The 15,813-nt window shown below is 35.1% G+C and overlaps 2 protein-coding genes across 3 annotated transcripts; one reads left to right on the top strand and one right to left on the bottom strand.

Moving 5' to 3' along the window:
* The first annotated feature begins 8,886 nt into the window (after window positions 1-8,886).
* On the top strand, window positions 8,887-13,607 carry LOC131168464 (uncharacterized). 2 transcript variants are annotated; one of them, XM_058127907.1, is made up of 9 exons: window positions 8,887-9,060; window positions 9,463-9,801; window positions 10,415-10,448; window positions 10,698-10,925; window positions 11,477-11,566; window positions 12,462-12,527; window positions 12,626-12,717; window positions 12,790-12,837; window positions 13,051-13,607. In XM_058127907.1, exons 2-9 carry the CDS (start codon window positions 9,464-9,466, stop codon window positions 13,166-13,168), a joined length of 1,014 nt encoding a protein of 337 aa, XP_057983890.1. In that variant the 5' UTR covers window positions 8,887-9,060; window position 9,463; the 3' UTR covers window positions 13,169-13,607. The 2 variants fall into 2 exon arrangements, with proteins under 2 accessions (XP_057983890.1, XP_057983891.1); XM_058127908.1 differs by lacking the exon at window positions 10,415-10,448 and having other exon boundaries at window positions 9,463-9,835.
* Window positions 13,608-13,917: 310 nt separating this feature from the next.
* LOC131168465 (protein TIC 20-II, chloroplastic-like) lies at window positions 13,918-14,930 on the bottom strand. Its single transcript, XM_058127909.1, has one exon. The coding sequence runs from the start codon at window positions 14,728-14,730 to the stop codon at window positions 14,104-14,106; it is 627 nt and encodes a 208-aa protein (XP_057983892.1). The 5' UTR covers window positions 14,731-14,930; the 3' UTR covers window positions 13,918-14,103.
* Window positions 14,931-15,813: the final 883 nt, after the last annotated feature.

Genomic DNA, 15,813 nt, shown 5'->3' with positions numbered 1-15,813 from the left:
CATAGTCTAATTTCCAAAATACATAACATACCCCGGGTGTCTACATAACCCAAAACGACAACCCGACCATAGTTTAGTACTTACACAGGTACCTCTACAAAGCTAACCAACAACCACGCTCCTGAAATGTTAGGACGCTAGTGTCAGCTACTTGAAAGACTTGAAACACATTTGTATGATAGGGGTGAGACATTTCTCAGTAAGGGAGAATCAGGTTATATCAATGTGTGGCACATGAGTGTTATTTCAACAATAAAACATAACATTTCACAATTTCAGTATTTTTACAATACAGTTCCAGTATATCTCATAAACACGACCGATCTATCTAGTGTCGTCACACTCTTCGGCCTAATTCGATCTGCATTACACAGCTTCCTCGGTAACCTAGCATTGCGTAAGCCCTACAGGATTCATCCGGTGCAAACATGGTGAACTCACACCCTTCGGTGATCAATCGGTATAGAAAGTGGTATTTCACACTCTCAGCCTACGGTATTATTCCGACCCGCCTCCACATCTCAGCATTCGGGGATAAGCCGGCACTCTTTGATTATCCTCGGCGTTCGACCTTATTCCAACTCAACATTTTCACAAAACCTAGAACAATTTGGAACTCATGTTCCTATTTCTCATTTCAACATTTCACAACTCAACTCATTTCAATATATCAACTCATTCCACACTTATTTGGGTAAATAAATAATCTCATAACAAATAATCCGAAAATACAGTTTCATATAATCAAAGGTACAATCATCTCTATATTGCTATTTAATCAAATATATACTTTTTCAACAAAAATGGAGATGATACCCAAAACCCCCAATTTTCCCAAAAATTGTAAACCTGAAAATCCCGTAATTTCACCTGATAGATTTTCCTAAATAAGTAACTAAAACATGTGTAGAATGGTAACCCATAGTTTTACCGATTTAGATTTCATAAATAACTAATATAAACGAAATCTCCTTACCTTGATTTTAGGGAAAATCCTGAAAATCCTCGAAATAAAGATTCAATCTAGTATAAACATAGAGATTCTTCTTTTAAACAATTTAGTAACCTCCAAGCATCGAAACAGGCGATGAACGGCAAAGAATCGTAGAGAGAGAGAGAGAGAGAGGGAGAACTTGCCGGTTCTAGAGAGAGAGAGAGAGAGAGAGAGAGAGAGAGAGGATTTTTGATTTCTTAGCAGCTAAGCAAATGAAATGGATATTTATAGACCCCATGACCCAGTCAAATTCATCAACGAACCATCTCAAGCATTTCGTCGACGAGCCTTTACCTTTGGCGATGAACCCCATTATGATATTTTCTAATTCACTCGGGATCTCTTCGTCGACAAGACTCTTAATTTCAGTGACGAACAGTATAAGGGCCTTCGTCAACAAGAACAATGGTTTCGTCGACGAAGCCTGCTAATTTACCTTTTACCCTTTACTCATTTATTTAATCTAGATTTCACGGGTCGGGTTCTTACAATCTCCCCTCCTTACAAAAATTTCGTCATCCAAATTTGCAAACTCTTAGTCGCGAACTATACTCATCAGTACACTTAAACACATACCGACTCTAGGAAGAGCCAGTGGCCACCCACAAAGTAGCCCCGTCCCAAATATATTACATACCCTCACTTATAGTGGAGGAATACTGTGGTTACATACACTGGGTCTCAGGAGCTCACAATGTTACAAAACTCTCCTAGAGACTAATCACACAACTTTACTCTAATTAATAAAACATTACACCTACCTAATCAACTTTGCAACTCTATTCCTCATAACAATTGTGGATATTTCTGACGTATTTCCATTTCAAATTCCTGAGAAGCCTCCTCAACTGCATGATTCCACCGCAGCACCTTCACTAACGGTATCTCTTTGGTACGCAACTTCTGAACTTTCTGGTCCAGAATCTGAACGGGTATCTCCTCATACGCCAAAGCATCCCCAATCTCCAAAGATTTGTAACTAATCACGTGTGACGGATCTGACACGTACCTCCTCAACATAGATACATGGAACACATTGTGGATCCTAGAGAGCGCTAGGGGTAGTACAATTTTGTAGGCTATCGGGTCCACTCGTTCAAGTACCTTGAATGGTCTAATATACTTAGGGCTCAGCTTGCCCTTCTTCCTGAACCTCATCACCCCTTTCAACGGAGCGATCCTCAGGAATATTTTACCCCCTACCTCGAACTCCAACTCTTGAAGGCGAACATCTGTGTAACTCTTCTGCCAACTCTGAGCTGAATTAATTCTATCCATGATCAATCTGACCTTCTCAGAAGCCTGCTGTACAAGTTCGAGTTCCAATACCTGTCGTTCACCGACCTCATCCCAGTATAGAGGAGATCAACACCTTCAACCATACAATGCCTCAAACGGTGTCATCCCGATACTAACTTAGAAGCTATTGTTATAGAAAAACTCTACCAATGATAGAAACTGAAACCAACTACCATGGAAGTGTAAAACACAAGCCCGTAACATATCCTCCAAGATCTGAATCGTCCTCTCTAACTGTCCATCGATTTGGGGGTGGAACGATGTACTTAACGTAAGCTTCGTCCCCAGTGCTTCCTACAGGCTCTTCCAGAATCGAGAAGTGAATCTTGGGTCTCGATATGAAACAATGGACGCTGGTACCCCGTTACATTATGACTATTTCCTGCATGTATAGGTCTGCTAGCCTACTCAAAGGGTAGCTAACCTTTATTAGTACAAAGTGAGCAGATTTAGTCAACTTGTCCACGATCACCCAAATTGCGTTCTACCCGTGAAGCATTGGTGGTAATTTGGTGACAAAGTCCATGTAGATGTACTCCTATTTCCACTCCGGGATGCTCAATGGCTGCAACGGCCCTAGCGGCCTCTAATGTTTAGCCTTTACCTGTTTACACGTCAGCAGGTAAAGGACAAAACATAAGAAAAAAAATATCAATATAAACTTATCCCAATCATTCTTTTATACTTCTATATCTATTTTACATGTATGTATCATCTTGTTACTTTTCTACTAAGTTCTTTTTATTTCAAATTTAATTTCTAACGAAATTAATTATATTTGTCGCAATTTCTCCTCTTCTTGTATATTATAGGCTTGATTTATTTGTTATGGAAACACTTCTTTAGTTTTGACTCAATTTTATCTAGTATTTGTTTGAATACAATAGTCTTAGGTGAAGATTTAAGTATAAAATCAAAAAGATTTAATAGGTTTAATTTTTAAAATGGATAAACCAAGTCAAATATTGGTTGTTCGTATTCGACTTCCTTTCAACTATAGAAGAAACTAGTGATATTAGTGCTATGTCATCTACTTGGTATCTGGCAAAAGGTATCATGGTAAGAATAGAATTCTTAGTGCTCTAACAAACTATTTATATGATGTATATTAATATACCTCAATTGCTAAAGAGTTGTGGAAAACTTTAAAGGTTGAATGGCGTTTTCACGCCTCTAGTTTTAACAACCATTATATCATGAAAAGTCCATTAATGAACAAATTCATGAGTTCCTTGACTATTTTGAAAAGGTTGAAAAAATTTTAGTGAATATTTTAAAATATCGTGCATAATATATCAATTATATTCTTCACAATCTAATTTTTCCAAGGAGGCATAAACAATGTCAATTGATCTTAACCCAATTAACCTTTAATTTTTCCTTGGAATAAAAGAACAATGTAGTCTAAATACTAAGTCCACAAATGAATTAGAGACCAAAGTCAATTTAGTGGAATTCCAGGAAGTTTAAACAACAACTTGATCCTAAAAAGCATAACTTCAAAACCAACTATAGAAAATAATTCATTCAAAGTAAGTCCAATAAATAATCTAATCCTAAGAATACTAAAGGCAAAGCAAAGCTAAAGGGACCATGCTTTGTTTTTGGAAGGACAAATATGTGGCTCAAAATTGTTTTAATAGGGAGATAAAAGTGTGCAAGCCTAACTCTACAAGCAAAAAACAAGAAAGTCAAATCCACACACTTTTAGAAGAAGAACCTTCCATTATAAGATCATATTTAGCTCTTTTTCGATAAATTTTACATATGAAATTATGTCTGATGGACTAAATTGTCTTATTATTGTTAATTTATTTAGATGTCGAACCTAAGTAAAGTTGAATTTATCCCCCTTGATATTAAAGACAACAGTTATTTATCATGAATTTTTTATGTTGATATCCATCTAAATGCAATAAACTTTAGAAATACTATTTTAGATGGAAATACCGCATCCCTGCAGGATCGCGCAAAAGTTATAATCTTCCTCCATCATTTAGATGAAGAATTAAAGACTAAATACCACACTGTTAAAGATCCCCTTATAATATGAAAAAATTTAAAGGATAGATTTGACTACCAAAAGACTGTGATTTTACCAAAAGTTCGATATGAATGATTGCATCTGAGGTTGGAAGACTTTAAAACAGTTAGCAAATATAACTCAATACTGCATAAGATTAGCTCAAAGCTAAAATCATGTGGTGAAAATATTATTGATGAAGACTTGCTAGAAAAAACTTTTCTACTTTCCATTTCACTAATAGGCTCCTGTAGCAACAATATAGGGAGAGGTAATTTACTAGATTTTCTGAACTTATATCACGTCTTCTTGTCGCTGAGTAAAATAATGAGCTTTTACTGATAATGTTATTCCAGTAGATCTTAATGTTGGACCATCCAACTATGTTTACCTTAATGTTGTTGATTTTCTTGCAAATCAAGATGAAAATAATTATATAATATTTTAAGATATAAAGTAAGCAATATTGTATTTTGATTTTAATAAATAAATTATTATATTTATTATTTCTATGATAAATTATAATAAGGGGTTTCTAAAATATGTGTTGTAGTTTGAATTGTCTTAAAACTTTGTTAGATTCTAAGATGTCTTTAGAAGAAGTTTGTTTAACTGACAGTACTGCAGCACAAACAATTTTTCGAGATAGGAAATATTTCTATTACTTGAATATATTTTCAAAAAATGTTAATACAATATTTGGTTCTACAAATTTGATTGTTGGTTCCGGAAGAGCTAATATAAAGTTGTCCAATGATACTTTATTACAAATTGATGAAACTTTATATCCAACAAATCCAGAAGAAATCTGTTAAACTTTAAAGATTTAAGATTCAATGGATATCACATTGAAACTACAAATGAAGGCAATAAAGAATTCATTTATATTACTTCTATTATTTCTGGGAAGAAACAAATTTTAGAAAAACTACCAACTTTATCTTCTATATTGTATTGTACAAATATTAAAACAATTGAATCATATAATGTCTTGCACCAGAAGTGTAATGACCTAAAGTTATTTACACTTTGACATGATCATCATGCACATCCTAGAGATGTAATGATGCAAAGAATCATTGAGAATTTACATGGTCATCCATTAAAGAACTAGAAGATTCTTTTATTAAATTATTTCATGTTCATGTGTACTGCTTGCTCTCAAGAAAATTAATTGTCAAACCATTCATTTCAAAAGTAAGTCTTGAATCTCTCAATTTCTTATAGAGAATTCTTGGTGATATATCCAGACCAATACATCCACCATCTGAACCATTTAGATATTTCATGGTCTTAATTAATGCATCTACTAGATGGTCACATGTTTTTCTACTTTCTTGTCGTAATATTACATATGCTATTCTTTCTTAACTGATTAAATTATGAGCTCATTTTCCCGATTATCCAATTAAATCAATTTATTTGGATAATGCTAGTGAATTTACATCTCAAACTTTTGATATCTATTGCATGTCACTCGGAATAGATGTTGAACATCCCATTGCTCATACCCATACACAAAATGGTTTAGCTAAATTTTTTATAAAGAGACTTCAACTCATTGCTAACCTATGATTATCATAACCAAATTGTCTTTATCTGTTTGGGGACATGCTATTCTTCATGTTGCATGCTTAGTTCGTATAAGGCCAATAGCTTACTATGAACTTTCACTCATGCAATTAGTTTCTAGACAACAACCTGATATTTTTTATTTGAGAACTTTTTGTTGTGTAGTATATGTTCCTATTGCCCCTCCTCCAAAAACTAAAATGAATCCTCAATGTAAACTTGGTATCTATGTTGGTTTTGATTCTCCTTCTATTATTAGATATCTTAAACCTTTAATAGGTGATTTGTTTAAAGTATGGTTTCAAGATTGTCATTTTGATGAAGTAATATTCCCTACATTAGGGGGAGCAAAATCAATACCAAAAGCACAACATGAAATCACATGGAATGTCATGAGTTTATCTCATTTAGATTCTCGCACAAATCAAAGAGAACTTTAAGTTCAAAAGATTACACATTTGCAAGGGATTTCAAATCAGTTACCTGATTCTTTTGCAAATACTAAGGCCATATTAAAATCTCATATACTTGCTGCAAATATTCCAGCACGTATTGATGTCCGTGAAAGATAACAGTTGGCTAATGAACCTAAACAACAAGTTAAGTGTGGAAGGCATGTTTGTGCAAAAGATAAAACTCCAAGAAGAAGAAAATTGAAATCTGTGAACACTCTAGAAAAGGTTACAGATGTGGATAACTCATTCGACATTCACAACCCAATTTCTCCTAAAAATGAAATCCCTATTATAGAACCTTCTGAAGAGGAATCTCCTGAAGAGAAAATTCATGAAAATACATCCCTTGAAAAGGGATAGGTACCTGGAAATAATAATGAGATCTCAATTCATTACACATGAGAAATGTGGGATAGAAATAAAATTATTGTCAACAACACATTTGCATATGCAATAGCTACTAACATTACCAGAAGTAATGAGGATCCTAAACTTAAATCTATTAATGAATGTTGATATAGAAGTGATTGACTGAAATAGAATGAGGCAATACATCATAATTAAACTCTCTATCAAAAAGAGAATTTTTTGTACTTGTAGTCCAGACACCAGAAGATGTCCAGCCCGTTGGATATAAATGGGTATTTATAAGAAAGCGAAATGAATATAATAAAATTACTCAATATAAAGCAAGACTTGTGACACAAGGTTTCTTGAAGAAACCCAAAATTGATTATGAGGAGACATATTCTCCCGTAATGGATGGAATCACTTTCAAATTCTTAATTGTACTGACAATCGCTGAACAATTGAGCATGTGTCTTATGGACGTAGTAACAACATACCTATATGGATCGTTCAATAGTGATATTTATATGAAAATTCTTTAAGGAATTAAATATCCTGAAGCAAAACCCAGAAATTTATATTCAATCAAACTCCAACGTTCTTTATATGGATTAAAGCAATTTGGACACAAGTGGTACAATCAATTAAGTGAGTACCTTGTAAAAGAAGTATTCATAAATGATCCAATTTGTCCATGCGTTTTTATTAAAAGATCATAATCCATATTTGGTATAATTGCTGTTTATGTTAATGATTTGAATTTAGTCGAGACTCCTAAAGAGCTCACTAAAGCTGCTAATTTTTAGTGGCAGAATTTGAGATGAAAGATTAGGAAAGAAAAAAATATTGTCTTGACCTACAAATTGAACATGTAAATGGCAAAATTTTTGTTCATCAATCTAAATATACCGAAAAGGTATTAAGGCAATTCTATATGGACAAAATTTATCCTTTGAGATCTCCAATGATGGTGTGATCACTTGATGTTAAGACTGATCCATTTCAACCTCATGACGAGGGGGAAGAATTACTTGGTCCCGAAGTTCCATATTTAAGTGTTATCGGCTCTTTAACGTATTTGGCCAATTGTACAAGACCCGCCATTGCATTTGGTGTAAATCTACTAGTAAGATATAGCTTTACTCCTACTTAACGACACTGGAATGTAATTAAGCACACTTTATGCTATTTGAGAGGTACATATGATTTGGATTTATTCTACTAATATGATTCCAAATTTCAACTAGTAGGATATGCAGATGTTGGATATCTGCTATTTGATCCTCACAATGCTAAATCTCAAATTAGATATGTATTTCTTTACGAAAGAACAGTTATATCTTGGAAATAAGTAAAACAAACAATTATAGCAATATCCTCTAATCATTCTGAAATATACTAGTTATCCATGAAGCTAGTAGAGAATGCGCGTGACTTATATAAATAATTTCTCATATCAAAGCAAATTGGTGTCTTCAATCAATCAAGGATATTCCAATAGTTTTATATGAAGATAATGTTACATGTATAACTCACCTAAAAGGAGGATACATAAAAGGTGACAAAATAAAGCATATCTCTTTAAAATTCTTTTATACACAAACTCCAAAAGAATGGTAATATAAATGTTCAGCAGATCCAATCAAGTGATAATCTAATTGATTTGTTCATCAAAACTTTGTCTACTACAAAATTCAATTGGATCATCTTATCGGAATGAGACATCTTTAATATTTTAATAGAAGAAGTTAATATATAAGTGACACTCAAGGGGGAGTATTATGAAAATCATAAGGTTTTAATGACTGTCACCCCTTCATTTTTCCACCCCATAAATATTTTGCTATCCTTATTGCCCTATAAAAGGGCATCATCTCCATCTCATTTAAAGACACGCATTGTATGCTTGAAAATACATTTCATGCTTGAAGGAAGTAGATATATAATGAGGATAAGAGTAGAAGAGAGATAAAGAGGAAATATATTTTGTACAAAATCGGTTCCAAATCATCTTATAATTCTCTCTGAGATAGCAAAATTTTTTATCTCATCCTCCCGTGGAATAGGCATAGGCGAACCATGTAAATTTTTATCTCATCTCTATTTATTTTTCTGCATATTTTATATCAATTTTATAAGAATGAATGTGTGCAAACAAAATTAAGAAAATGTGTGGATGTGATTTTTATGACTACGTCGTTTTAATCTTTGACTATCCAAATTCCAAAAGTCCGATCGGCGGAGCCCCGTTCTCTCTGACCAAGAGATCCATCCTCTCTCTCTCTCTCTCTCTCTCTCTCTCTCTCTGTGCGCGTGTATGATCTTCTGTAGTTTGCAAAGGCTGTGTGTTTATAGGTGGAGTCTAAAGGGTAAGTTCCAAGCGATCAATTACAGAGCCTTGATTTGATGTTGGAGTTAAACGTTCTGCAATTTGAAATTTGAATGCTCGGTTTACATTTCGTACTTGTTCCCTTTGACGATAGAGATGATCAATTTATTTGGTGGTCATTTTCCTTTTTTCCCTTTCCATTTATATCTTACCCAACATAAGAATGCTCATAATTGGTCATGGGTTTTTTTTTTTTTTTTTTTTTCTGAGAAGGGTTCTGCTAATATTATCATCATTTTTTTCAAAATTGCCCCCTTTCGTGGATTGTTTTCATTATGTTTATCAATGCAATAATTTATGAATAAATTGGTTGATGCTATTAAATGATGAAGCGAACAATGAACAAAAGTAAGATTAACAGCTTGAATTAATGTTTTAACAGGATGGATTTGGTGGTGACTAGTGATACTACCGCACTGAGTTATTGGTTGAACTGGAGGGTCTTGCTTTGTGCAATATGGGTTTTGACGCCTATGGTTATAGCATCATACATTATATGGAAATATGAAGTTCCCAACCATTGGAAATCAGCTGACAGAGCAGAAGCTCAGCAAAAAATAGCTCACTCTCTTTACAATGATGAGACTTGGAGGCCATGTATTAAACAAATACACCCCATTTGGTTGTTTTCTTTCCGAATTATGGCATTCTCTTTGCTCTTGGTTATACTCATTATTGATCTTGACGTCCATGGAGCTGGCATGTTTTACTACTATACTCAGTTAAGTTTTTTTTCTTTTCTAAAGGTTCATCATGTAGTTGGAGACTTGGAGTACTTTGATGATATGGATTTTCTAATGGAAAAAATTATGTCACTCTTTTAAGCATGATTCATTGCTTTATAGAACTTTTTGTTGTTTGAGAATTCTTAGCTTGTTTATCTACAAATCAAGTGGTAAGGACATCATTAGTTGGGTAAATTGTGCCATATAAATAGTGAGTAGAATGTATACATCAATCGGATCAAAGTGGTGGTTGTGTTTTTCCTGTTAGTTTTGCAAACTCATCTTGAATACAAAACAATTTGAATTACTTTTATTTTTATGAAATGGCCTCTGTGCTTCTTCAAATAGTTGTCAAGTTTCTTTACTTTCGTAGTCAAAGATAATCAAATTTTCTGCTGTTCATTTTTTTTTTTTAACCCAAACTTGACAAAGCTTTATCATAGATGTCTGGGGAAATCTATACGCTTTACAAATGTTGCTGTTAAGTAATTGACCTATAATTACACACCATTAATTTTAATGTTTTGGCCATTGTATTATTTAATGCAAGTTTGATTAAACATTTCTGCCTTCAGTAAAATAACTTTTGATTGTGATTTCTGACTCCAGGTGGACTTTTGCTATGATTACCGTTTACTTTGGGGTAATTCCTTGTAATTCATGTCTTAGAAATTTTCTCACTGAAGCTCACAAAATTCCAACTGGGTTTGATAAATATCTCTATTCACCAACACAAAATCACACATTATGGTTGCAAGTGGTCAGAAAGAAAAACATGCCCCTTGAATGGAATATTTCTGTTTTTTTTTTTGGAAGTATAGCCCCAGATGTACATAAATATTTGTCGTTCGTGTCTCTCTGTACCTTATAGTTTCAAATTCTTTTTTGGTAGTTTGGATCGGTGCTCTCCATTTATGGATGTTATCAGTATCACCGAAGTTGGAGAGATTTTAATGGTCATCGTGTGGAGACGGATGCAGAGCAGGGGTCCTATGTGCCTCTTGCATATAGGGAAGCAACAACTATAGTCGAAACGGGAAAAAATTCATGTGCCCATGAAGAAAATCATTTCCATGAAAGATCAGGTGTTTGCAAATATGTCTTTCAAGTAATGTTCCAGGTATATATCACTTCCATGCTTCTATTTTGCAGTGCTAATGGAAAAGGGGACTGGCTTTGACAAAAGTCACCCAAACTGGGGAAAATGGCTGGTTTTACCCATATCATTTGCTTCTGGTTTTTTCTAATTTTCTAACATGAGCCCATGACTTCGATTTTCATTTTCCCCCTTCTTCTGTCATGTTGTCTACTCCTTGTCCATTGGCTGGTGGTCTCTAAAGTTCATGGCTGCAGTCTATACTGGAAAGTTTACTGCTGTATAGAACTTTGTGCAGTCCTCCAGCTGTTGGAATTGGGAAGCCAGGAAAGTAGAACTCTTGATTGATGGTTCTAGTTCTTCTGGTCTAGAATCTTAAATCTTTAGTTATGATTGCTTGTATAAAAACTGATGTCAAGCCTAGAGCGTTGGATGTTAAAAATTAAACATTTAAAAAACTTCCAATTACTTATCTCCAATGTTGAAAAGATTATCACCCATTTTAAAATACGTTTAGTTGAATCCATTTTCACAAGTAACACACTGACGTTCTTCCCTTATTTTGACATTAACAGATGAGTGCTGGGGCGGTAATGCTAACTGATTGCATATATTGGTTCATAATTTTTCCATTTCTCACCATCAAAGATTACAATCTGAATTTTGTAAGTTTTGCATCTTCTGTTCTCCTTGTTTATTTAGTGTGTGCAGCTGCATACACAAATAGATGTGGCAACTTTGGGAAAACTATTATTGCTATCCAATTAGTATTTATGAAGCATTTTAATAAATTCATGGAGCATATCTTATTACTGTATGATAATTATTGGCAAAATTTCTACCCAAGCATTAGAATCTAGACTAGCTTTGGTATATTGTCAAGTTGCAGGATATATGTTGTGTAAAGAATAAAATATGTTAATATCTTGAAAATATATCAATTTATTTCTCTTTCAAAATGGCAAATTGCACTAAGATTAGTATGTACAGTTGGCTTCATCCAGCAGCTTGGAAGAAGATGGAAATTAATCCAAAGTCCAGACAGCAGTAACATTTTCTTATTTACCATAATATATATAGACACAGGCACCCAGGTGCATGCACGTACCCACCCATCCATCCTTACTTCCAGTACATCATTATAAGCAAAGCTCCTGGTGATATATATGCTTGGAATATCACCTTTGCTTCCTCCTAGCACTCACAGTTCCTCTATTTGCTTATGAACCATGTACACTACTCTTTATTATTATTTCTTTTCTGTGCTTTTTATAAATGGGTATTTAGAACGTCAATTAGACTATAAGTTTCTTTATAGGACATGTTGATTCTTGGTGTTGATGTTCCTTTACAATTTGTGTACACACACACACACGCGCGCGCACATGGCATGGGCTTCACCTTTTTTCTTGGGAAAAAAAATCTGAACAAGATGTCTTCCCATATCTGTCAGCATCTCACCCACACACGCACACCCCTGCTTGTTCATATGCAGGCTTAACTTTTTTATTTTTTTGGCCCTTGGAAGAACTGAACTTGATGTTTTCCCATATGTGCCAGCTAACAGTTATTATGCATTCAGTGAATGCTGTCATGCTTCTTGGTGATACAGCTTTGAATTGCTTGGTAAATTCCTGTTCCTTTAGTTCTTCTGTTCTATTTATTTTTATGCAATTCCTTTCATATATTTGTTTAATTTTTTTTTTTTTTCAACTTCTTTGCAGCCATTGCCTTGGTTCCGGATTACTTACTTCATTTTATGGACAGGATTTTTCGTCATTTTCCAGTGGATTATTCATGCTTGTGTCACAATTTGGTAGTTCTAGTTGCGCTTCTATTTGTTCAATTTTGGTTTCATTATTTACAGTATTACCTATCTTTCTTACAGGTGGCCATATCCATTTCTGGACTTGTCATCACCAAATGCTCCATTATGGTATATAATCCAAATTTGAATCCATCTCATTATCTTCAAGCCTTGATATTCTTAACAGCGTGGTTCACGGAACTCATTCTTTGAATTTACAGTAGAGCATCTTCCATTTTTAGGTCCCAAACACACTGCAAAAAAAATTTTTAGCCACACCATGGCAAACATGTTTCTTATGCTTCTATCTGACCCTGTTCTGCTTTTGATAATGAATTCCAGGTACTTGTTGGTGGCATTGATGCACATTCCATGTTATGGTGTCTTTGCTTTAATTGTCAAATTAAAACACTACCTTTTGTCTACCTATTTCCCTCAATCCTATCAATGTGCGAGATAGAAATGGAGTGCTGGTTCGGTTTCTAAGACCTAAATCGGTGCACGGGTTATTGGATTACTTATAAAAGTGAGTTATTGATCAAATCCGAAGTCAGTTTCCTTCAACTGATCAAACCCAACTCACAGGCCAGCTGAGGGTAAACTCGAAAACATGGGTTGGAGGATGGGAGACAGCCATGAAGACCCTTCTCAAATTTTCATCATCTTTTCTTGTTGATCTTCACACTTCAGGGTCATAGTGAAGTAAACTCAGTTGAACGTTATATCCCCAAGCCCCAACTCAAGGACAAGCTCTTTGTTGAGCCAACACTATTATCGACTGGAAATTGAACTGTGGTGCTGCAAAAAATCCAAATGCATCCAGTTTTTTTTAGTTCAGTTATTATTTCCTATTGGTCCTGCAGGCATAGAATAGAATAAAATTAATCTTTATAAATTTATATTAAAGTTTTTTATTCTATTTCATTCTAAATTCATTTTATTCTAGCATATTGAAAATTTGTTAAATGTCTAACCCAATATTTGTACTGCTTGAGAGTTGAATGCAATTAAAAAAAAAAAAAAAAATACAAAGAATATGTAAAATTAAAGAGCAATTTCAAATGCTTCAAACTGCATTCTAAACTGTCAAATTGTATTTGAAAATATTCACTTCAGCTAAAATTTAAAGTTGAAAATTCATACTCAAACAAAAAATGCAAGAGGGTTTTAGGGTATGCAAGGACTTTTAGGGTTTAGTGGGAACGAAAGTACAGATAAATCACAAGGAATTTCATAGACTTCAGTAACTTTCAAGTACACAACCAAAAACACTAATACAAAGGAAACCTCTCGTTCACCCTCCTCCATCCTCTTCGCCTGATTACAAACACGCACTGGATCCGACCTCAGATCACAAAAACAGACAGATCCATCCTCGATCGATTCCTCGCAAATTCACAATTGTCTACCGGCAGCATCCGCGACAAAGGGCAAGTAGGGGGTCCGACCCAGAACGCAGCACGCCAAGCTATAAACGAAGCACACACAGACAAGCACAAATAGCCCGCTATGACCCATTGCCATGACCCTCGCCCCGAACCCACCGCGGCCCGGCGAGAGGATCCGACCCACCAGGAGCGGCACCACCAGGAGGACGTCCAGGACCACCGCCTGCATCGCGTTGAAGCGGGCGTAGCGAGAGAGGGCGGCGTTTCGGACGACGCCCAGGTAGAGGGCGAAGAAGGCCACGAAGGAGGCGTAGGGGATGGAGCGATAGAGGGAGAAAAGGGGGAGGATGGGGTCGAAGGCGGCGGCGAGAGGAGGGTAGCGGACGAGGAGGTGGTGGCCATAGTGGAGGCTGTTGAAGAAGGGGAGTGTGTAGGCCACGGCGGAGATCAAGCGGTCGGCGGCGGGGGTGGGGCTGTAGGACATGGAAATTTTGGCGGTTGAGGGAGCAGCGGCTGTTGAAGCGGCGCGGCGGTGGGCGGCGGTCGTGGTTGGGAGTTTGAGGTTGTGGAGAGTCGGCCGGTTGTGGCGGTGGAGATTGAAATGATGGAGGTGAAGCAGAGGGGCGGAGGCCATTTTTGGGGACAATCGCTGGCGGTACTATGGAGGCCTTCCTCAAAGTAGAGATAAAATCTCCTCACACCTTCAATGCAAGATCTTCAACTCCTCGCGTCACTTATTATTTTTATTTTAGGGTTAAATTTATGAAATTATTTTAATTAACATATTTTTTGCTTTTAAATTCATGTTCAATAATAAGTTTCTAATTTTCTTTTGAAAAATTTATATTTTATAACTTATATTGTGGAATTTGTCTGTGTAGTGTGAATAATGAAAATCTCTATGTTAAATCTAGTATTAGTAAGTCCGATTGAATTAAGTTAAATCTAAATTATATATTTATCATTAGAAGGCGTTATCGATTTACCAAATTTAAAAAATGGTCACAGTCTTGTGTCTAGTAATATATATTCTATCACCATTTATATTTGACGAATATTTAAAAGTATTTAAATTTATTTAAAAAATCATTAAAATGTAAAATTTTTATGTAAGCATATACACATAGATGATCTATATGTGGTCCGCTCCTTCCTCGAACCTCGTATACATGAGAGTTTTGTGTACAGGACTGCCCTTTTTATATCCACATAGATACTAATTTTATTTTTCTACCAAAGTGGTGTGGGCCAAATAACCATTGTACTACCAATTAGTGAGGGATCTCAAAAATGCCCTTAAACCCAAAAATGCAACCTATTACATGGAGAAGTAATTTTCCCTAACACATTCGGTAGGTATGTCCTATTAACTTTAGCATTAAATTCCTTTAAAATAAGCTCATGAGAGGAGGAAGCAAAGTGTTCTCTCTTATTTTCAATTTCTTTTCTTTTTAAAGGAAAAACCTATGTAATTATGGTAACCATTCTACTAATGATTATTGTTAGGGGTACTGAGACACTGATAATCACTAAGATGATTGGCTAGTCACCTCCCCTATGCACGAATGTACTCTTGATCTCATTCTTTGGCTTTTTGCAAACCTTTTGTAGGGTTTTCCTTTATTTTCCCCGTATTATCCAAAAAAATAAAATGGTGACTCCATTTTTAAATGTTTTACCCATTTCCCATCAAAAGTCCTTCTTTATTTCTCGTTTG

Source organism: Malania oleifera, chromosome 11 (genome assembly GCF_029873635.1).
Source record: "Malania oleifera isolate guangnan ecotype guangnan chromosome 11, ASM2987363v1, whole genome shotgun sequence".
NCBI classification, from domain to species: Eukaryota; Viridiplantae; Streptophyta; class Magnoliopsida; order Santalales; family Ximeniaceae; genus Malania; species Malania oleifera.
The sequence above is the reverse complement of the archived record's forward strand: the minus strand, read 5'-3'. Positions and strand labels throughout refer to the sequence as shown.